We start from the raw sequence: 21,689 nt of genomic DNA on the forward strand, positions 1-21,689 counted from the left end.
TCTTTGCAAGTCTTTATTTTTTTCAGACAGCATGTCACATAGCCCAGGATAGCCCTGAACTTTTGATGTGATAGGAATAAGAGGCAAGATCTTGCAGGAAATAATGAAGTCATGAGAGCTCTGCCCTCATACTTGGGGTAAAAGCCCTGATGAGACTTAGAGAGCAGCCTAGTCCTCCCTCTTCAGACACAGCACACATCTCTCCTCAGCTTTCCAGTGCCTGGGGATGCCATGAAAAAAATACCATAAATAGAAGAAGCCTCTACTAGACGCCCTATTTGCTGCCTCTGTGATCCTGGACTTACCCAGCCTCCAGAGCCGTGAAAGATAAACTTCTATTACTTATAAATGAACCCATCTCAAGCATTTTGTTACAGCAGTGGGCATGAACTAAGACTAAGTAGAAAACCTAGTTCATAAGGTTACAGGACAACTTACAGGAGGCTGCTCCTGGGCCTCTGCTACCCAGCTAGAGAGACCAACACAAACAATTCTTTCTTTATGTTTACGCATTTTGTGTTTGTGAGCATGTGCCCGAAACACACCTATGGAGGCCAAAGGACAACTTGGGGAAGTCAATTCTCCCCTTCCACCGTGTGGTTTCCAGAATGGAGCTCAAGTGGTCAGGCTTGGCGAAAAGGGTCTTGCCCATGTAACCATCTCCCTAGCCCAAGAGAAAGAATCCTTTTTTTGTAGTTTGTTTCTTTTTGAGACAGATCTCACTACCACACCTGCCACCCACCCCCTTTCAAAGATGTATTTTTTATTTTTTATGTATGTGTGAGTGCCTCCATGTATGTATGTGAGGCCAGACAAGGGTACTGGCTCCCTTGGAACCGGAGTTACAGATGGTTGTGAGCTAACACATGGGTGCTGGGAAGAACAGCCAGTGCTCGTAACACTTTTGTTGAGCCACCGTCGCTCCAGTGCGCCAATTAAATGAATTCCAAGAAGCTGAAACCTTGTGCTGGGAAGATGGTTCAGTGAGGGCCTAAGTCCCGATCGCCCGCACCTAAACAACAGAAAAAGAGAAAAGCTGGGCGCAGCTGGTGGCCATCGCAACTGCAGTACAGGGGTTGGAGATGGGAAGAAGGGCCAGGCCTTGGAGATGGGAGGATATTTGGGGCTTGCTGGCCTGCCAGCAAAACTGGAACAGGTAGGCTCCAGATTCTGCGAGAGAGCTGTCTTAAGGTAATACACCAGAGAGCAACACAGGATCGAAAACTCAAGTCTCTCTCTGCTCCATGCCTGAATGCACAGGCACACACACACACTTGCACACTCACGCATGCTAGTAAGCTGAAGCATTGTGGCTGGAGTCCTTAAAATATGAAGAGGTGGCTTTTAGATGGGCATGGTAGCACATGCCTGTAATTCCAGCCAAGGCAGGAGGATCTCCAGTTTGATGACCATCTGAGCTATACCGTGAGACCCTGTCTTAAGCAGCAGTAATGGATAAACTGTCCTTGATATAGTCGTGAAGATCTCACAGCAACAGTGGGACCTGTATACACAGGAGACTCAGGAGAGAATGGTGACATCCTGTCAGCACAGCTGGACGTGCTGCCACACTCCCTGACTTTCTACCAAGGACCTTCTTTGTGCCAGGCATTGATCTTAATGACTTCACAGTCTCTGCTGAGTAGATTCTTCAGTCCTGGAAGGTCCTACAAGCACAGCAGGGAAGGCCCCCGGGCTTGAGGATTACAGGCAGGAGACCAGGAGTTCACAGTCATCCTTGGCTATACAGTGAGTTTGCGGCCAGCAAGATGACACAGAGGTGAAAGTGCTTGCTGTGCCTGATGATCTGAGTTCAGTCCCTAGAGCCCGTGAGAAAGGTGGAAGGGGACAGAGAGCCAGATCCCACAGTTGCCCTGTGGCCTCCACACACACACACACACACACACACACACACACACACGAAGGCATGAACACTCTCCGCACTAACGGCTCCCAACCTCCCTAACTCTAGTCCTCTAATACAGTTCCCCACAGCTCGGCGCGGTAGCGCACACCTGGGATCCCAGCACTTGGAGGCATAGGCAGGGGGATCTCTCTGTGTTCAAGGCCAGCCTAGTCTACAAAGCAAGTCCAGGACAGCCAAGTTTACACAGACAAACCCTGTCTCGGAAAACAACAAAAACAGTTCCTCATGTCGTGGTGCAGTCCAACCATAAAATTATTTTTATTGCTATTTCATAACTGTAAGTTTTGCCACTGCTATGAATGACAATGTAATAACTGATATTTCCAATGATCTTAGGTGACCCATGTAAAAGGGTCATTGGACCCCCCCAAGGGGAAGTTGAGAACCACTATTCCACAAAGCCATCTCACCCACACAATAATAATAAATCACGTACTTCAACCCCAAGTTCAACATTTGATGGTTCCCCAAGAGCAGACATCTGATGTCATCAAATATTCACCAGTGGCATCAGCTGGTGAATTGGCTGTCCCCACTCATTTGTGTCCTCATTCAGAGAGATAACGAGGCCTGGGAAATTGGTTCCCAGAGCTGTCAGCTAGAACACAGATGAGGCTCTACTTTTCAGGCCAGTCCAGGAACAAAAGGGCTATGACAAGAGCCAGTCACCTTAGGCTGCAGTGAGGCTTTGGTATCATGAAACAAGGACTATGCTATGTAGACCAGGCTAGCTTTGAACTCACAGATATCTGCCTGCTCTGCCTACCCAGTGCCAGGATTAAAGGTGGGCACCACCATACCCAATTACCTGTTTCTTATAAAAATGTCAGAAGTAATCTATGCTGGCTAGTTTGTATCAACGCAACACAAGCTAGGGTCATCAGAGCGGAGGAAGCTCCACTGAGAAAATGTTTCCATAAGATCAGGCTGGTGCTGGAGAGATGGCTCAGAAGTTAAGAGAGCACTGACTGTTCTTCCAAAGGTCCCGAGTTCAATTCTCAGCAACCACATGGTAGCTCACAACCATCTATAATGAGAGCTGGTGCCCTCTTCTGACATGTAGGCACACATGTGGTACAGAATACTGTAAAAGTAATAAATATATAAATCTGTTTTAAAAATCAGTAATAAATAAATAAATCTTTTTAAAAATGCCTGTAGAGCATTTTCTTAATTAGTGATTGATAGGGGAGGGCCCAACCCATTATGGGTGGTTCCATCTCTGGGCTGGTGGTGCTGGGATCTATAAGAAAGCAGGCTGAGCAAGCCATGAGGAGCAAGCCAGTAAGCAGCACCCTCCATGGCCTCTGCATCAGCTCCTGCCTCCAGGTGCCTGCCCTGTTTGACTTCCTTTGATGATGAACAGTGATATGGAAGTGCAAGCCAAATAAACCCTTCGCTCCCTAACTTGCATTGGTCATGATGTTTCCTCACATCAAGAGTAACCCTAACTAGAATACAACCCAAGTACCAGTCTTAAGAACAGATGCAGAGGCGCTGCCTCTAAGCCTGAAAACCTGAGTCCACATGGGACCCACATGGTGGAAGAAGAGAGGTAACTGACTCTTATAAGTTGTCCCCCTATATATGCATGTGTGCATACATATTCACATATATGTAATTTTTTAAATTATCATTCAGGGAATCAGGTGAACTCCAACTTGGCTTTTCTCATTCAACAAAGACCACCATGGGGTTCAAAACCTTGAGGCTAGTACTGATGGGTTCTGTCATGAATGTGGCTGGAATAATGGGTTTGGGGGTCAAGCCTGAAGCTCCAGGCTGCCACAGTGAAGCTTCAACCCAAAGGTGGGGAGGGGGAAAAGGATCAGCATAGAAAGCAACCCAGGCCTCCTGTGGGAAAGGGAAGCAGGTGCCAAGTGCCCGGGCTGGAAATGTTCTGTTAGCGACAGCCCAGGATCTGTGCTCTTTACAAAGAACTGGGGACAATGGCTTCTGGGCTGGGCTCCGGGCTGCTCAATGATTAATGAAAATCAAGCTAAAAGGGGAGTGAGGCCATCAAGACACAAGCCTCTATGCTTACAGTTCCCAAGAGCGCCACGGTTGGCATTTAAGGCCTTCCTGGCCTGGCCACAGCTAACCAGCCAGTTATTTCCTGATCTCCAATCTCCATGCCTCTGCCAATGAGCAATGCCCTTTACTGGTCTAGAACAGCCACCTCACCCAACCCTCCAGGACTTTTTACTGTATTACTGCATGCATGCACACGTGTGTGTGTGTGTGTGTGTGGTCCTCAGCCGTCCAGTGTGATTGTGTGGGCCTATGCTACACACATGTGTACAGTAATGCGTGTAACCATCTATGCGCACTCAAAGGCTGGGCTGATTGACATCAGGACATTTTTCTTCAATCACTTTTCCACTTTTTTTTACAGGTTTATTTATTGTCTGAGTGCTCTATCTGCATGTACACCTGCAGGGCAGAAGAGGGCACTAGATCTCATTATAGACGGTTATGAGCCTCCATGTGGTTGCCGGGAATTTCAGGACTTCTGGAAGCGCAGCCGGTGCTCTCAACCACCCAGCCATCTCTTCAGCCCCCACTTTTTTTTTTCTTTTTTAAAGCAGGATCTCACTATGTAGCCCTGGCTGGCCTCGAACTCACAGAGTTTCACCTGCTTCTGCCTCCCAGGACTGGGATTTAAGGCATGCAGGACTAGACCTAGCTCTACATTACTTTTGGAACATAGATCTCTCAGTGCAACCAGTGCTTACCGATTAGGTAGACTGGCTAACCATCTGCCTCAGGATGACAGACATATGCCACCATGCCGGGCTTTTACGTGAGTGGTGGGGATCCAAGCTTGAGTGTTCGTGTTTGTTAGCTAGTACTTTTACCCACTGAACTGTCTCCCATGCTTCCAACCAACCCAAGCTCTCTCACTGGCCTGGAACCCCTGATTCGGCTAGGCTAGCCGGAAGGCCCCAGAAATCTGCCTGCCTCTACCTTCCCAGCATTCGGGTTACAACTGTTCACCAGCCCAACTCCCCCTCCCAGCCTCCAGTCTACTTCCCACACAGCATCTGAACTCTGCGTTTGAGTGTCTGGCCCTTTATAGCTTCTGCTCAGAGGCTGCACAGACAGCTGCCCGTTACCTGGCCTGTCTGCCCCAGGAAGCAGGAGTCCTTGGGCTCCATTTCTTTGTGCCTGTCATCATTACTGCACTTGGTACAACAATGATAGGAAATAAATACCACAGGATTCAGGAGGGACAGAAGGAAGAAGTAACTAAGTAAAGACAGGGATAGGCAGGGTGGCAAGATGGCTCATTGGGTACAGCTGCCTGTGGCCAAGCCTAAAGACCTGATTTCGATCCCTATAATCAATGTTGACAAAAGGTTACATAGAAGATAAAGAACTGACTCCTGTAAACTGTCACGCAACTGCCATACATGCTCCATGGCATATGCATGCAAATATACATGCATGCATGCATGCAAATAAATGGGGTTTTCTTTCTTTTTTTCTGTCTTAATGTTAAGGGTTTTTTGTTTGTTTGTTTCCCTGAGACAAGGTTTCTCTGTGTAGCCTTGGCTGCCCTGGACTCACTTTGCAGACCAGGCTGACCTCAAACTCACAAAGATGTACCCGCCTCTGCCTCCCAGAGTGCTGGGGTTACACCGAGCCCGGCTGGAATTTTTCTTGAATCTAAAGGCAGAAGTCCCTGACCTGGCAGGTTGGAAGGAACTTGAATGAAAGCAGATGGCAGTTCAGGGCCATCTGCAACAGCAGCCATGGGGCCCTAAACTACAGCTCAGGTTAACTCTTCAGTGTTGCGTGACTCCTGTAGGAAAGGACCAGCCAGTCAGGACTCCCACCATGCCACCTCCTCAGTGTAGAGAGGATAGCTGAGAGTCCGTTCCCTCCTTCCACCAAGCGGGTCCCAGCTATCAAACCCAATGCTTAGCCGCAAGGGTCCACCACAGAGCCATAGTCATCAGCCCTAAGTTTTTATTTTATTATTATTATTGTTGTGTGTGTGTGATGTGTGAGTGCTGTGTAGAGGTCAGATGACAACTTTATGAAGTTGGTTCTCCTTCCACCTTCACAGGGGTTGCAGGCATTGAACTCAGCTTGCATGTCCAGTGCTTTAAAGGCTCAGCCATCTCATCAACCCTCTTCTGCCTTATTTTTATGCGTGTGTATGCATCGGCATGTGTGTATGCAGGTTCAAGTGAGAAGGCCAGGTGCAAATCTCACGTGTTCCCCAGGTGCTTTCCACCTAAGCTTTTTGTTTTTTGTTTGTCTGTTTGTTTTTGACACAGGACCTTCCACTCAGCCTGGAACTTGCAAAGGAACCCAGGCTGGGTGGCCAGCAAGCCCAGAGGGATCCAGCAGTCCTGCCACCACACCTCAGTCTGTTTTCACAGGGCTCTAGGGGTTAATCTCTAGTACTCATGCTTGCACGTCACAGACTGAGTTATCTCTCTAGCCCTCAGGAGTTTTTTTGGGGGGAGAGGTTCTATATTGTCCACAGTACAAACACAATGGGGCAGGCCCTTTGGCACTGTCCCACCATTGACAAACTTTGTCTTCACAGGAAAACAAGAATTTAGGAGAGTCCCCTCACCCAGCCCTCACCACCTAACAGGGGCGCTGAGACTCAGCTTCTTGGAAAGGAGCCTTCTGCCAGAGGAAAAAAAAATTTACACCTGTCACCCAGTTTTGATCCTGAACGTAGAGTGCCAAAGGTTATGTATGCAGGGACCAGAATAGACTTGCCTTCTCTAGGGTATGTTTGCACCCTGAAAATGCACCCTCTGGAAAAAAATTACCCTCAAACCTTCTCTGTAAGCCACGGGTCCCCAAGTTGCCTACAGCCACACGCAGTCAGATTCCAAGTCTATTTCTTTCTTGTCTCCTTGGGGCTCTCAAAGCCATAGCCCACCACTGAGGGGAGCGCCAAAGGTGAAGAACCCCTGCCTAAAGTCAGCCAGAGTGGGAGTGATCTCCCTGGGGAGATCTGCAGCGCCCTACCGAGACTCTCCCTCCATGAGCCCCTAAATGACATCCTGACACCCGCTACGAGTCTCGCTCCTTGTTCTCAATCAATGAGCAACAATCGTGGCTTCTCCCGCAGTATTTGGAGTTGGGGCGGGGCTGCTCTGGGGGCAGGGCACAGACCCCTCCATTCTAAAGGAACCAGAAGATCAGATACTTTAACCGGCCAAAACAGGGGTCGCTGCTCCCAAGGCCCACCAAAGATGAGGCTTTCAAGTGACCAATCTAGCACACGGCCCCTCCGAGAGCTCGCGCTTCATGGGTCTGGGGGTGAGGGTCGTCTCGTTCCTACCCCCTTACTTTGGCCAAAGCCGGGGTTGGTCCTCATTCCCCCTCCTAGGGACACCTGTACCTCCCAGCCCACAAACATTCCAAGTGGATCCCTAGCCCAGTGCTAGCAGAGGGCTCCGAAGGGATAGCAGAAGCCCTTCCGGCAGCGCTCCCCCCACCTCCCCCTCGCAGGTAGACTAATTTAGGAAAGGGAGCCTGGCCCAGGGCAGCCCTGGCAGCAGGCGCGGCGGGAAACCGGGAGCCCCAGGCCCGCGGGCCAGCCGCCTCCAGATCCTTGGCCGGGTTCTCCCTTTCTCCCAGCGCTCTGCGGAGCGGGGCCAACAGACAGAAGAATCAACAATCCAGAAAACTTTCAATGGATCACGCTGCAGACTAGGGGGGGAGGGGGAGAGATGGGCTGCGAGGCGGGTGGGGGCAGGGAGCTCGGGGACAGAGCCTCAAAGCTCTCACTTACCATCTTGTTCATATCCATGACGGAAGCGGTAGGGTGTCCTCCCCACACCCCGGGAGATCCCGGGTACACCCCACAAAAGGCTGGTGGCGGCTACGGCAGCCCCGGGGGTGCCATGCTGCTGGCTGGCAACGGGGGCCCTGTTGGTGGCCGGCGGCACCGCGGCTGGACCGAGGACGGCAGGGGCGGGGCGCAGAGGGAAGGGGATGGAAGGGGAGGGGAGGGGAGGGGAAGGGCGCTGGCAGGGGAGGTGCTGTTGAGGGGAGGGCCCGGGAAACCCCGAGATCTGCCGCAAGAGGTGAGGACACCCCGCGATGGATTCCGGGATCCTGAGGTCCCTGGGAGCTCATCGAGGAGGGTGTGATTTGAATAACAAAAGGTCTCTTTCGGCAGTTGTCCAGGCGGATGGGACGGGATCACTGGCGAGCCAGGAGCTGGAGGCCGCCAGGGGGTGTGTGTGTGGTGGTGTGGTGTGGTGTGGTGTGGTGTGTGTGTGTGTGTGTGTGTGTGGTGTATGTGAATGTCTGTGCAAGTATGCGCGCGTGTTTCCTTGGAGGGCTCGGTGGGACTCAGGAAATGCTCGGGGGAGGTGGCAGAAGGGGCGGGAGAAATGCCCCCTCAATCACCAGCATGCACATTCCAGCGAGGGCAGGGGTCCACCCCCTTGTCCCCTCTCCACTCGGCTCACCCCCCTTGGACAAAGAGGTAATTGAGAGGCTGCAGTTGGCCTCCGGAGGCTAATCCCCAGGGGCCTTCCAATAGAGGGCCGGGGGCTCTATAAACAGATGGGCGAATGGAAATGATGAGACCAGGTAACCCTCCTCTCCAGCCGTTTAGGGACAGGCCCCTGCTCCCAAATAGCCAAAAGCTTGCTCCTTTCTGGAGAGACTGAATGGGCTGGCTTCTAAATTGGGTGTCCACACCTTCTCAGAACCTCTACCTTCACAGCCTAACCCTGCTCCCCACGAACTTCCCATCCTTTACGGAATCCTTGACCCGCTCTCTGCTCTAGCAGACACAGCTGGTGCAGAGAGCAGGATTCCTAGCAAAGGCTCCCATGGTGTAAGGTTTCCCTGGGAGACAAGAGCTTGCCATTTCATTCCTCCCAAATCAGAGGCAGCAAAGGTTGGCCGTGTAGCTAAGAAACCAGGGACCTTGGGCTGGAGAGATGGCTAGGAGGTCCTGAGTTGAATTCCACCACATGGTGGCTCACAGCCGTCATGATACCTGGTGCCCTCTTCTGGACAGCAGTCATACATGCAGACAGAGGAGTGTATGCATAATAAATAAATAAATCTTAGAAAAAGAAGAAGGAAAAAGAAACCAGGGACCTGACAGTCTACTTAGGCCAACTAACTCTTCTTTATACGAGGAGGAAATGGAGGCCCAGAGGAGAGCAAATTGGCCCCTGATAATAAACCTCAATTCGGACAGTTGCAAAGGGCTTCCCCAGATGCCCCACAGCCGGAGCATCCTGCTTTTAAAACCTTTGTATTTTTTCTGTGTGCAGTGCATAGGGAGGGAGATAAGATGGAGGTAAGAGGGCACGTCTTCTTCAGCCCTCCAGCTGTGTGTGTGCATGCGCACATGCACACCCAGGTGTGGTGCGCTCAGAGGGCAGCTTTCGGGAGTTGGTTCTCTTTCCATCACATAGGGCCTTGGGTAACAAACTCGGGTGGGAAGGCTCGGCAGCATTTGCCTTCTCGCCAGCTCTCCGCCTTATTTGTTTGAGACAGGGTCTCTCGCTCTTTGGGCTAGGCTGATTGCACAGGGAGTCCCAGGAACACATTTGTCTTCTCCAGATGTTCACACAGGTTCAGGGATCTGAATTTACATGCTCTTGCTTGCACAGTAGGCGGTAGGCTGTAGGCTGTTAGTGTTTTCATGCATGGATGTGTACCATTTGCCTGCTTGGTGCCCTTGGGGGCAGAAGGATTGGAGTTAGAGTTGATTGTGACCACGGTGTGGGTTCTGGGAACAGAACCCAGGTCCTCTGCAAGAGCAGACGGTGCTCTTGGCCACTGAGTCCTCTCTTTCAGCCCTTGCTTGCCTAGAACTCTATAGAAACCAGGCTGGCCATAAACCCACAGAGATCAGCTTGCCTCTACCTCCCTAGGGCTGGAACAAAGGCCTGCAGGAGCCTTTTGGTTTGTTTTTGTTTTCTGACGCAGGCTGGCCTCAAGCTTACTGTGTAGCTGAAGATGAGCTTGACAAGACTTTCAAAAGGAAGAAGGGTTAGGCCCTACCCCTTGCCAGGAAGTAGACCCTAGGCTTCTCCCTACTGGAAGGAGCCTGCTGGGTAGGTTGGAGTCCCCCTCCCCCTGCAATCTGAGCTCTTATCTGTGAAGTTGGGAGTGGTTATCCGAAAGCCTTCTGGTGGGTGGGGGCAAGCATTCAATCAGAGGAATCTAAAAAAGGAAGTTGTGTTCTGGGAGCTAGGTGTGCTGAGTCCTGTCAGCAATTCCAGCACTCCAGACTAAGGCAGGAGGATCAGGCTTTCCTGAGTGGCCTGGGCTACACAGCAAGGAGCTACACTAGCAAGAAACTGCCTCAAAAAGGGGCAACAAAGTTTGTGAACCATTAAACCTAGAGTTGGTTGACAGATCAAGGATTATTTGAGTGTGGGCTTTTGGGTTTTCTTGTTGTTATTTGGTGTTTTTTGAGACAGGATTTATCTGTGTAGCCTTTGCTGTCCTGGAACTCACTCTGTAGACCAGGCTGGGCTGAAACTGAGATCTGCCTCCCTCTGCCTTTTAAGTACTGGGATCTTAAAGGCGTGTGCCACCACTGCTCAACTTTTTTCTTTTAAAGAAAAAAAAGGTCTCATCTACTCTTTGTAGTATTTCTGTTTCTCCTGTCTCTCTCTTACAAATACTGAGATTATTATTAACACCTGACTGGCCTGGAACTCACTATGTAGACCAGGCTGCTCTCAAACTCACCTTGATCTATCTGCCTCTGCCTCCAGAGTGCTGAGATTAAAGGCATATGTTTTTGTGTCCAGCTGTAAATGCCCCTAGTTTAGGCGATGCTTTTTAAGTTTTATTGATTTTTTTAAAATAATTCTTTTTTTCTTTTAATTTATTTACCTTTATTTCAAGTTCATTGGTGTTTTGCCTGCATGTATGTCTATGTAAAAGTGTCAGATCTTGGAATCACAGACAGCTGTGAGCTGCCATGTGGGTGCTGGGATTTAAACCCTGGTCCTCTGGAAGGGCAGTCAGTTCCCTTAACTACTGAGCCATCTTTCCAGCCCCAGTTTTATTGATTTTTGAGACAGCTACTGCATTGCTCTGGCTGACCTAGACCTTGCCTAGAATTGCCCCTTGAGTGATGGGATTAAAGGTGTGCACCACCATTCCCAGCTGGAGACGCTTTTCAAGACAAGGTCTTGCTATCTCCTCCCCCTCCTGGGACTCACTGTATATAGCCCAGGTTGGCACTGAACTTACAGCAGTGCCCTGCCAAAGCCTCCAGAGTATGAGAGTGATGGGTATGCATCAATACCTAAAGAAAAATGGCATGAGGGATTCAAACTTACATCCTCATGCTTGATAAGCAAACATGTAACTCCCTGGGCCATTTCTTCAGCCCTGTCAACACTTCAAACTTGGGGAAAATGGCTGAAGTGCCATCAGGTTCTCCCTACGTTCTTCATGCCCTACCTGTTAGAAGATCCTTCTGGCTGGCAAACCCTGGCTCCTCCCCTGAAGTCTCCAGCCTAGGAGACTACATAATCCAACCATTTTGGTTGCTGGGCCTCCTGACCTCCTACTCTCCTGAGTCTCCCAGTTCCTGGACCTGGTTCCTGCCGCCTCTCTCTCTCTATCTTTTTCTCTCTCTCTCCTCCTTCTCCCCTTTCCCTCTCTCCTGGAATGGCTCAGTGTCATGACCTCTCTGGACTCTCCCAGATGTGTCTGCCTCTGGCCACACCCTCCTATTTATCTACAATAAACCTTCTCCTCCATCATATCTACAAGCAGTCAGGTCCTTTCCTTTTTATTTTATTTTTTTTCATTCAAACATCTTTGATTGTGACCTAGTAACATAAATTTCCAGTTCTGGCCTCCAGAGCCGTGAGAAGAAAGAATTCCATTTCTGTTTTTATTACATTTGTGTGTGTGTGTGTGTGTGTGTGTGTGTGTGTGTGTGTGCATGCGCATGTGCTCACAAAAATCAGTTCTTTTTCCACCATGTAGGTCCAAGGATCAAACTCAGGTCCCCTGGGCTTGGTGGCAAGCACCCCGACCCACTGAGCCATGCCACTGGCCCCAAAAGTCTACTGAGCTGTGGCCCGATTTGTTGTAGCGGTTACAGGAGAGGCACGCACCGCTCCAAGGTCAACCCGCACTGCAGCCAGCCTAAAGTGCTGTCTTCTAGAGGGTTATTGCTCTCTGAAACTGTGACAAGAGGAGGACCAGCTAGGCCGGGGCAGGGGCAGGGCTACGCCTTCTTGCATTTATAGGGGTAAGGCCTATGCAGAAGTGCCTTAGAAAGCAGCCTGTGGGGATGAGCCAGCTGGATCAGGTGGTAAAAGTGCCTGCTGACAAGCCTGAAGAGCTTGACCGGTGGGACCTGTAGGGTGAAAGGCGTCAACCGATTCCTGTAAATTGTCTTCTGACCTCTACCTAAGGACAGTGGCACCAGTGTGACCTTCCCCACAAATAAACAAGCAAATAAATAAATATAATAAAAATTTTAAACAAAAACAACACACCTCTAGCTTCTTCCTCTCTCATTCTTCTTACAGTAATTTAATTGTAATTTCCCATCAGTCTACCTTAGATAAAAAGGAAATCATAATTTGGTTTACTCTGTACCAAGACCCTTAAACTATGGCCTCCTCTCCCTCCCTTTTAATCTCCCCTTCTCTGCCTCCCACCCCTCCTTCATCAGACTGCTCATATGCAGCAATTTAGTGAGAGCCTGTCTCAAAATAAAAAGCATAAAGAGGGTGTGGCTCAGTGATAGAACACCTTCCTAGAATATCCCAGTGAGGGGCTGGGGCATGGCTCAGTGATAGAGTACCTGCCTAGAATTCTCCAGTGAGGGGGTAGGGATATGGCTCAGTGGTAGAGCACCTGCTTAGAATCCCTCAATGAGAGGGGCTGGGGTGTGGCTCAGTGGTAGAACTCCTGCCTAGAATCCTCCAGTGAGTGGCCTTGGTGTGGCCCAGTGGTAGAGCACCTGCCTAGAAACCCCCAGTGAGGGGCTGGGGTGTGGCTCAGTGATAGAGCGCTATCCCAGCAGGCATAAAACCTTCAGCACCACAAACAAAAGAGTTTTATAGAAAGAGGTTCCTTAACAAACCGACACCGAGGCTGGGGGATGTATCCTGGTAGAGGCTGACACCTACTGGTGACCAGATTTGTGCAGCCTAGCTCTACACATACCACACCAATGGCCTTGGGCGCCAAGCTCACGCAGGACCTTGTTACAGAGTACTGTGCTGTAGAGATATTAAATTTCAGTGATTCCTAGTAATAAGGTTACTTATTAGGAATCAAACAACCTTCTTGTCAAGGAGCTTACTGTAGCCTTAGTGTAATGCTATTGTTTTTTAAAATAAGGCTCTCTGAATGGCTGCGGTGTTTACAAAATGACTTTTGGTCTATTATCTCATTCAATCCCTAAGAGCATCAGGTAGGTTTGGGCAGAATGTACTGTTATGGCTACATAGACATTTGCTGATAAGAGTTACAAGGAAGAATGACTGTGGAACCTGGGGATAAGCAGGGATGGGCCAGCAGTTCTTGGATTTGTTGGGGTTTTTTATTTTTTATTTTTTTGCATTTTTTTTCTCAATGGTTCATTTGTGATTGTGGGCCTCCGTGTGGATGCTGAGACTCAAACCCAGGTCCTCTAGAAGGGCAGTCAGTGCTCTTAAACACTGAGTCATCATCTCTCTAGCCCCTGCATCCAGAGTGCTGGGGTTAGGGGTGAAGGGTTAAGTTCTTCAGGTTTGTCTACTGTGTTTTCATTTTTGTAGTGAAATGATTGCACTAGGTCATGGCTCAGTGGGCACAGTGCTTGCACAGCAGGCATGAAGCCCTGACCTAAACTCTATTCCAGTGTCACAGATACCTAGCATGGTGGTAGATACCTGTAATCCTAGCACTCAGGAGGTAGAGGCAGGAGGATTAGAAAGTCAAGGTAATCTTTGCCTAAACAGTGAGCTTAAGGCTAGTCTGGCTACATGAAACATTTTTTCAAAACATGCAACATGGGCCATCAGATAAAAATCATTTGCCTGTAAAAGCTGGACAACCTGAGTTCTTACCCTGGAGGCCACATGCTGGTAAAAGGAAAGAGCAGACCACAAAATTGTTCTCTGACCTTCCCATGTGGGCCATGGCACAGGTGCACCCACACATATATGTACACACACAATAATAAATTAAATAAATAGAAAAATTATGAAAGGAAGAAATACTGAAACAAAGGAAGGGTAAGAAAAGAGTAGAGAGACAGCTCAGAGGTTAAGGGCGTTCATGGCTGCTCTTCACAGAGGCCTGGAGTTTGGATCTCAGCATCCACAACAGATGGCTCAGAAATATCAATTACTCCAGCTCTGAGGGACTTTGCTGCCCCCTTCAGGCCTCAGTGGATACCTGTAACCATTGCACACATCTGTGGCAGATAGACTGACAGACAGGCACACACAAATGAAATAATAAAAGAAGTCTTTTTTTGTTGTTTATTTGATTTTTTTTTTTTTTTTTTGAGACAGAGTTTCTCTGTGTAGCTCTGGCTGTCCTGGATTCACTCTGTAGACCAGGCTGGCCCGGAACTCACAGAGATCTGCCTGCCTCTTCCTCCCCAGTGCTGAAACTAAAGGTGTGCATCGCCACACCTGGCCTTAAAATAAATCTTTTAAAAGAAAGAATGAAAGAAAAAGAACCACCTACAGACTGGTTAAGCATCCCTCTGGGTGGGTCCGTCAGGGGCCTCCAGAGACAGACTCAGATTACTCTGCCCTACTCAATGGATTCATTATTCATCACATTCATAACACATCATTACAGAAGGCAGCCAGAGGCAGGTGGGACTCAGCTGGAGGAAAGCCACTGGGTATAACTTCTTTTTGGAAACAGCATCTCGAGTAGCTTAGGCTATCCTCAAATTTGGTATGTACTTGAGCATGACTTAACTCCTGGTCCTTCTACCCCCACCTCCTGACTGCTGAGATCACAGGCTCACCCCACCATGCCCAGCGTGTGTGACACTCAAGGCTCTGTGCATGGACGGCAGGTACACTAGGAGTGACAGCTCCAGTCCATTTTCTTGATTTTCTTGTTTTCTTTTCTGTTTGTTTGTTTCTTTGAGACAATGTTTCTCTGTGCAGCCTTGGCTGTCCTGGAACTAGCCCTGTAGGCCAGGCTGGTCTCACTCATAGAGATCTGCCTGCTTCTGCCCAGAGTGCCAAGACTAAAGGTAAGCACCAACACTGTCTGGCCCTGCTTGTTTGTTTGTTTTTTATTCAGTCTGAGGCCCCAACCCATGAAATATTTCTGCCCACATTCAGGGTGGCTCTCCCTCCCTACTTAAATATCTCTGAAAACACCTTCATGATTTTATTTATTATATGTTATTTATATGTTTATTTAGAGACAGGGTCTCATTAGGTAGCCCTGTCTTCATGATTCTATTTATTATATGTTTGTGTATGTACGTATGTGTTTATTTCTTTTGAGATAGGGTCTCACTATATAGCCCTGGTTGACCTGGAACTCAATATATAGTCCAGGCTTGGCTTCAAACTCAGAGATAAGCTATCTGCCTCTTCCTCCCATATGCTGAGATTACAGGCATGCAACCCCACACCTGCCACATTTTAATTTATGTGTGTGTATGTATGAATACAGTGTGTATCAGAGAGAGAAAAGGAGAGGGAGAGAGAGAACACGTGGAGGTCAAAGGATGACTTGAGGGAGTTACTTTTCCCCTTCCACAATATGTGTCCCGGGGGAATTGAACTCAGGTTGTCAGTCAAGGCATCAAGCACCTTTACCACCTTTACCTGCTGGCCCAGGACTCAAGAGTCTAAAAATTATTAAGTAGAGAGTCAAGATAAGTCATTACATGCAGGGACAACAGGGTGGGGCTACGCAACTCTCTTGGGGCAGCTGGTCCCCAGAAGGATGCTCTGTATAGCCATGGACTTCCTGGACTTATACTCAGAAAGACAAATTTAGCATTCTGAATGCCCATGGCTGTTCCTGGTCTTGTCACCCTCTGTGGTCCTAAAAAAGCAGATCATCAGTAGCTCTGGCCAGAATCCTGAGCTGAGCCCTCAGCAGGTGCTGGGCCTCGGGTCCCCTGGTAACCTGCCCCAAGCAATCATGGGGCGAGGACAGTCCCATATGTGTTTTGTTTGCCTAATGGACCAAACAGGAGGGTGGACCGCAAAATCCAGTCCCTGAAGGGCACTGGCATGGCAGTATCTAAGCCCTGGCAAGGGCAACTCAATAAAGACCTAGTTTCAGAGCTGAGAATGTGGCTCAACTGATAGAATGCTTACCCAGCATTCATGAAGCTCTGGGCTCCAAACCCAGCGGCACATCAGCAGGGCATGGTAGCACACGCCTACAATACCAGCACTCAGGATCTGGAGGCAGGAAGATGAGGAGTTCAAGGTCATCCTCAGGTAGAGTGTGAGTCAAAGACCAGCCTGCGCTACAAGAGGCCCTGTGTCCAAAAGCCAATGATAGGTAAAGAGATGGCTCATGTCCTTGCTGCGTAAACATAGGATCAGTTCAATCCTTGGCACCCAATGGGGAGGCCAAGTACTGCAGCACGTGCTTGCAATTTCAGGAGTCGGGGAGGTGGAGACAGGAGGATGCCTGGGGCTCAACAGATTGCCCGTCTGGCCTACTCAGTAAATGCAAGGTTTATCGAGAGATCTTGCCTCAGTGAGCAAGGTGGAGGGCAGGAGACAGCTCAGTGGGTAAGGACACTTGCTGCCAAAGTTGATAACCTCACTTTGATCCCCAGGTACCACATGGTAGAGGGAGAGAATTCACTCCCAAAAGTTGTTCTTTGACCTCCTCGTAAGCACTGGGACATGGGAGTGTGCACATACACACACAAGAGCACATGAGCTCACAAACACACAAATTATATGTGTGTGTGTGTGTGTGTGTGTATACATGTTGGGTTTTGGCTTATGGAGACAGAGGTTCTCTGTGTAGCCTTGGCTGTCCTGGACTCACTTTGTAGACCCGGTCTGCCTCTGCCTCCCCTAGTGCTGAGATTATAGGCATGAGCCACTGTGCTCGTTATATAGCTCTGGCTGTCCTGGAACTTGATAAGTAGCCCAAACTGACCTTGAATTCACAGAGATGCTCCTGCCTCAGCTTCCTAAGTGCCAGGATTAATGGCCTGACACTGACCTGTGGCCTCTAGATAGCTGTTTAGCATCTGCTTGCGCACACACGGAACAACCAGCAAACAAACCTAGTTACAGCTGTCTGAGCCTGCATTCGACCTAATAAGGTCTGTGTGGCCATGCTTTGCCACGGGATCGGGACGCTCACTCAACCTGAGGCATGCCAGGCTGTGTCCCTGCCTCATTCACAGCCCAGACACCAAGCCACAGCGGAGACAGTGCCTCCCCCACATCCACTGTCCACCTCTGTGTTGGTCAGCTCAGTCCTGCAAAGGCTCCAATCACCTTCTGCTGACAGTTTGTCTGTCCTTTGGAAGAGAGGCCCTCAGCAAAGACAGATTTGCCCTGGGGCACTATCTGGGCACCAGCTGGGGATGTCAGAGCTGTCCCCGGGGAAGACTGAGAGCACTGGCATCAATGAGGAAATGAGAGAGGACTGAAGCATCACTCAGAGGCAGCAAAGGTCAAGTGTTCATCAGTCATGTCCAAGGTCAATCTAGGGCACCACCTCCAACAGCCAAGTCACATAATCATTGACATAAGGTGTCTGGTGAAGGACTCCTAGGAGGGACAGCTGAGAAGTTCAGAGTATCTGTCTTCTGGTACCCAATACAAACCCACAGGACTCAGCCTTGATGTTTTCTTGTCTGTTTGTTTGTATGGTTCATGTTATGAAGGGCAGAAGTCAATCTTGTGTGCTGTTCCTCAAGCACTGTTGTACTGGCTAGTTTTATCTCAACTTGATATAAGCTAGGGTAATCAGAGAGGAGAGAGCCTCAATCTAGAAGAGGCCTCCATAAGATCCAACTGTAAAGCATTTTCTTAACTAGTGATCAGTGTGGGAGGGCCCAGCCTGTTGTGGGTGGGCCACCCCTGGGCGGGTGGTCCTGAGTTCTCTAAGAGAGCAGGCTGAGCAAGCCATGATGAGCAGGCCAGTAAGCAGCACTCCTCCATGGCCTCTGCATCAGCTCCTGCCTCCATGTTCCTGCCCTGCTTGAGTTCCTGCCCTGAGTCTCTTTGATGATGAACAGTGATATGGAAGCCGAATAAAGCCTTTCCTCCCCAACTAGCTTTGCTCACGGTGTTTCACCACAGCCATAGAAACCCTAAGACAACTGTGTACCTTATTTATGTTTTATGCATCTATTTAGAGACAGGGTCTCACTATATAGCCCCAATTGACCTGGTACTCAGAGAGATCTGTCTGCCTCTGCCCCTGAGTGCTGGACTGAAGGTCTGAGCTAACTTGCCAGGCTCCTGCCATATCTTTTGAGATAGGATCTCTCAAAAGAGATCTGGGATTAACCTGGCCACTGAGCTCCAAGCTCCACTTGCATCCACCTTCCCTGCACTTGGATCATAAAGCCTGCGCCTCGATGCCTAGCCTTTTTAAAATAAAACTTTTATAGAATGGGCTCCCAGGTCTCAGAAAAATCCACATCTCATAAGAACTGGGCATGCAGGGTAACTCTATTCCTAGTCCCGACAAAAAGTTGGCCTCTGCATTGCAATCTTTTGAGACACTGGTCCTACCCTAGGGTTTCTGATGTCACCTATTTCTGGACAGACTAGGCATCAGCATTTTAAAGCTACCCCAGGACATTGTGACATATGGTCAATATTGGAAGAAAGCTTTCTTTCTTGGATTCTTTCTCTCCTTTCTTTCCCTTCCTTCCTTCCTTCCTTCCTTCCTTCCTTCCTTCCTTCCTTCCGTCCGTCCTTCCTTCCTTCCTCCCTTCCTTCCTTCTTTCCTTCCTTTCTGTGATAGAAATAAAAATCCAGCCATATACTAGTAAATTCAAGTCAAGGACTCTATCACTGAGCCACACCCCTAACTCCTCACTGGGATATTCTAGGCAAGTGCTCTACCACTGAGCCAAACTTCAGCTCTTACAGCCAAGATTGAAAACAACCCAACAATCAGAGCCACAACTGAGGAAACCTACCCTGGCCTTGGTGGAAGCCAATGGGTACAGGACAGGAGGAAGTGTGGGACTTCCCTCCCAGCTTCTCCTAGACTGTGAATTTCCAAGCTTCCACCTGGAATTTTCCATCCCTAAGCCACAGATGGTGTGTAGGCTGTAATCAGAGATCTCTAAATCCTTTCTCCCTCGGATACCACTTTCTCCCCTTTATAATGCCACTCAAACAGGTGGCCAAGGCTTCTGGTGACAATTTCCAAACGGCTGAGCTATTGGGAAAGGCCCCCTCCATCCCCTGAAGAATTCTGCAAGACAGACCCATAAGGGAGAGCATAGGCCCGTTCTTCGGATGCCACCTAACATCATCAGGCTCTACGATGCAACACCAGGGATTCTGAAAGTCTTCTTGTGTAGGATGTGGATGGATGGCAGTGGTTAGGGGACTTATTAAATGCACAGAGACAGCTGGGAGGCACTCAAACAACCCCCTGAGTCAGCAAGTGGCTTGGAAGTCTCGGCCAAGGACCCAAGGCAGCTGGGGCTCCTTGGCCCTGCCTGTTCCTCAGCCTGGGCGTGGTCCTCCAGGCAGGCAGCAATTTTGAAGCTCCTTGGTTGCCCAGCCCAAAAGCAATGAGCTGTATCCTCTAAGAGGCCAAGAGTTTTTCCAGGGCTCTTCCCTAAGAGGCAAAGTCTAGGATTATGCCTCTGTCCCGCTGTCTCGTCTGTTTAGAGGGTCTGAGTATTCAGCCCAGGCTGGCCTAGAGCTACTGCTCCCCCTGCCTGAGACTCATGCATGCTGGGCTCACAGGGGTGTACCATACCATCAGCCTCAGTGACTCGTGAGGTAGAGATGTGAGTGTACAAGTGCAGACCAAGTGAAGGACAAGAATTCCAGCTCAAAGATGTTGGTGAGAGTACCAGCATCCTGGAGCTGGGGAGGATGGCAGCCAGGGTAATTCCATATTATTACAGCTTTACAGGAAGCCAACCCAGCCCAGCTGTCAAACAGCAGCAATTTACAGGCCCTGGGGGAGAGAGACTTAGAAAAGACAAGCCCAGTCCCTCAATTGATCCCAAGTTATTTTTAGCTTCGTGTTCATCCCCTGTGCTTCTTTTTCAAGAGGCTCAACATGGACCCTATAAAAAAACCACTTAGCAGCTGTTCATCCAGGTAGACAGTGGAGGGAGAGCATGCGAGCACAGACCTGCATGAAAAGGAGGAAGGGAGCAGGTGGCTGTAATTCCAGCAATCTAGAGGTTGAGGCAGGGGCATAGTTGAGCTTGAGTCCCGCCTAGGCTATACAGTGAGATCTTGTCTGGCATGGTGGTGCATGCCTGTGATTCCAACGATTGGAAGGTGGAGGTTTAACAATTAAGAGTTCAAGGTCATCTTCAACTATATAGCCAGTTGGAGGCCAGCCTGGGCTATATGACAGCCTGTGTTAAAGAAAGGAAGGAGAGAGAAAGGTGAAGAGAGGAAAGAAGAAAAGGGAAGGGAAGGGAAAGGGAGGGGAGAAATAGGGTGCTTAAGGATACACAAGCCCGAAATACATTCTACAGGATTTTTGTTGTTGTTGTTTTGTTTTTGGATTTTTGAGACAGGATTTCTCTGTGTAGCTTTGGCTGTCCTGGACTAGTTTGTAACCAGGCTGGCCTCCATCTCACGGTGATCTGCCTGCCTCTGCCTTCCAAAGGCTAGGATTAAAGGCGTGCGCCACCATGCCCAGCCTCCTACTGTTTCTAAGACTGAGAAGACTAAACCAGAAGGCCCTTGGAGCTGGAGTGAAGGCTCAGTGGTTAAGAATGCGGCTGCTCTTCTAGAGGACCAGAGCTTATTTCCCAGCATCCTCATGGTGGCTAACAACCATCTGTAACTCCAGTCACCAGGGATCTAATGCCTTCTTCTGGCCTCTGTGAGCATCGAGCATGTATGTGGTGCACAGCATACATACAGCCAAACTACAAATACATGTTTAAAAAAAAAAATTAAACTAGAAGCCACCTCATCTCCTTCTCACCAGAACAGGTGATAGCCACCTCTGAGGGCTGTTTTGAGAATGAAAATATGTGTAAAATACTCATTAAACTCCCTAACAGAGCTAGGGTTCCATAAGCTAGATACCTTCTTAATTAAATACTGATTAGTACAGCCATCAATAATACAGCCAAGATTTAGTTATTTCTGTGGGAGGAGCGTGTAGGTGCCCACCAACCCCAAAGGCGGCTGATCCCCTGGGGTTGGAGTTACAGGCAGTTGTGAGCCACCTGACACAGGTCCTCTGCAAGAGCAGCAAGTGCTCTTAACTGATGAGCCATATCTCTAGCCCCAGCAATCATGGAGGACTGGGGCTGATGGTTCAGTTGGCAAAGTGCTTTCCTTGCACGTGTTAGGTCCTGGGTTCAAGCTCCTGCACTGTGACCAAAAAAAAAAAAAAAAAAAAAAAAAGAAAAGAAAGAAAGAAAGAAAAAAAGGAGGCAGGCAAAGCTGGTATATCTTCCAGTCCCTCGTACTTGGGAAGCTGAAACAGGAGAATCCCTTGAACAGGGGTGTTTGAGGCCAGCCTGGCCTCCATCAAAATCAATAAGAAGTAAATAAGTGGGCTGGAGAGATGGCTCAGTGAAGAGCACTGGCTGCTTATCCAGAGGACCAGAGTTCAATTCCCCATACCCACATGGCAGCTCAGAAAC

General features: G+C 49.2%; 1 protein-coding gene across 5 annotated transcripts in view; it reads right to left on the reverse strand.

Moving 5' to 3' along the window:
- Hip1 (huntingtin interacting protein 1) overlaps nt 1-21,689 on the reverse strand; it is a 125,413-nt gene that overhangs the window by 65,204 nt on the left and 38,520 nt on the right. Inside the window, exon 1 of one of the 5 annotated variants that reach the window (XM_060382202.1) lies at nt 7,695-7,916. The exons of 3 other annotated variants lie outside the window; for them this stretch is intronic. Coding sequence is in view for 1 of the 2 variants with exons in the window: in XM_021649327.2 (XP_021505002.1) it covers nt 7,695-7,712 (18 nt within the window). In the remaining variant the exon portion in view is untranslated. Of the gene's footprint in view, nt 1-7,694; nt 7,917-21,689 lie in introns of those variants that run through there. One more of the 5 variants, XM_021649327.2, reaches the window with a different exon arrangement.

The sequence above is a fragment of the Meriones unguiculatus genome, chromosome 4, assembly GCF_030254825.1.
Source record: "Meriones unguiculatus strain TT.TT164.6M chromosome 4, Bangor_MerUng_6.1, whole genome shotgun sequence".
Classification (NCBI taxonomy): Eukaryota; Metazoa; Chordata; class Mammalia; order Rodentia; family Muridae; genus Meriones; species Meriones unguiculatus.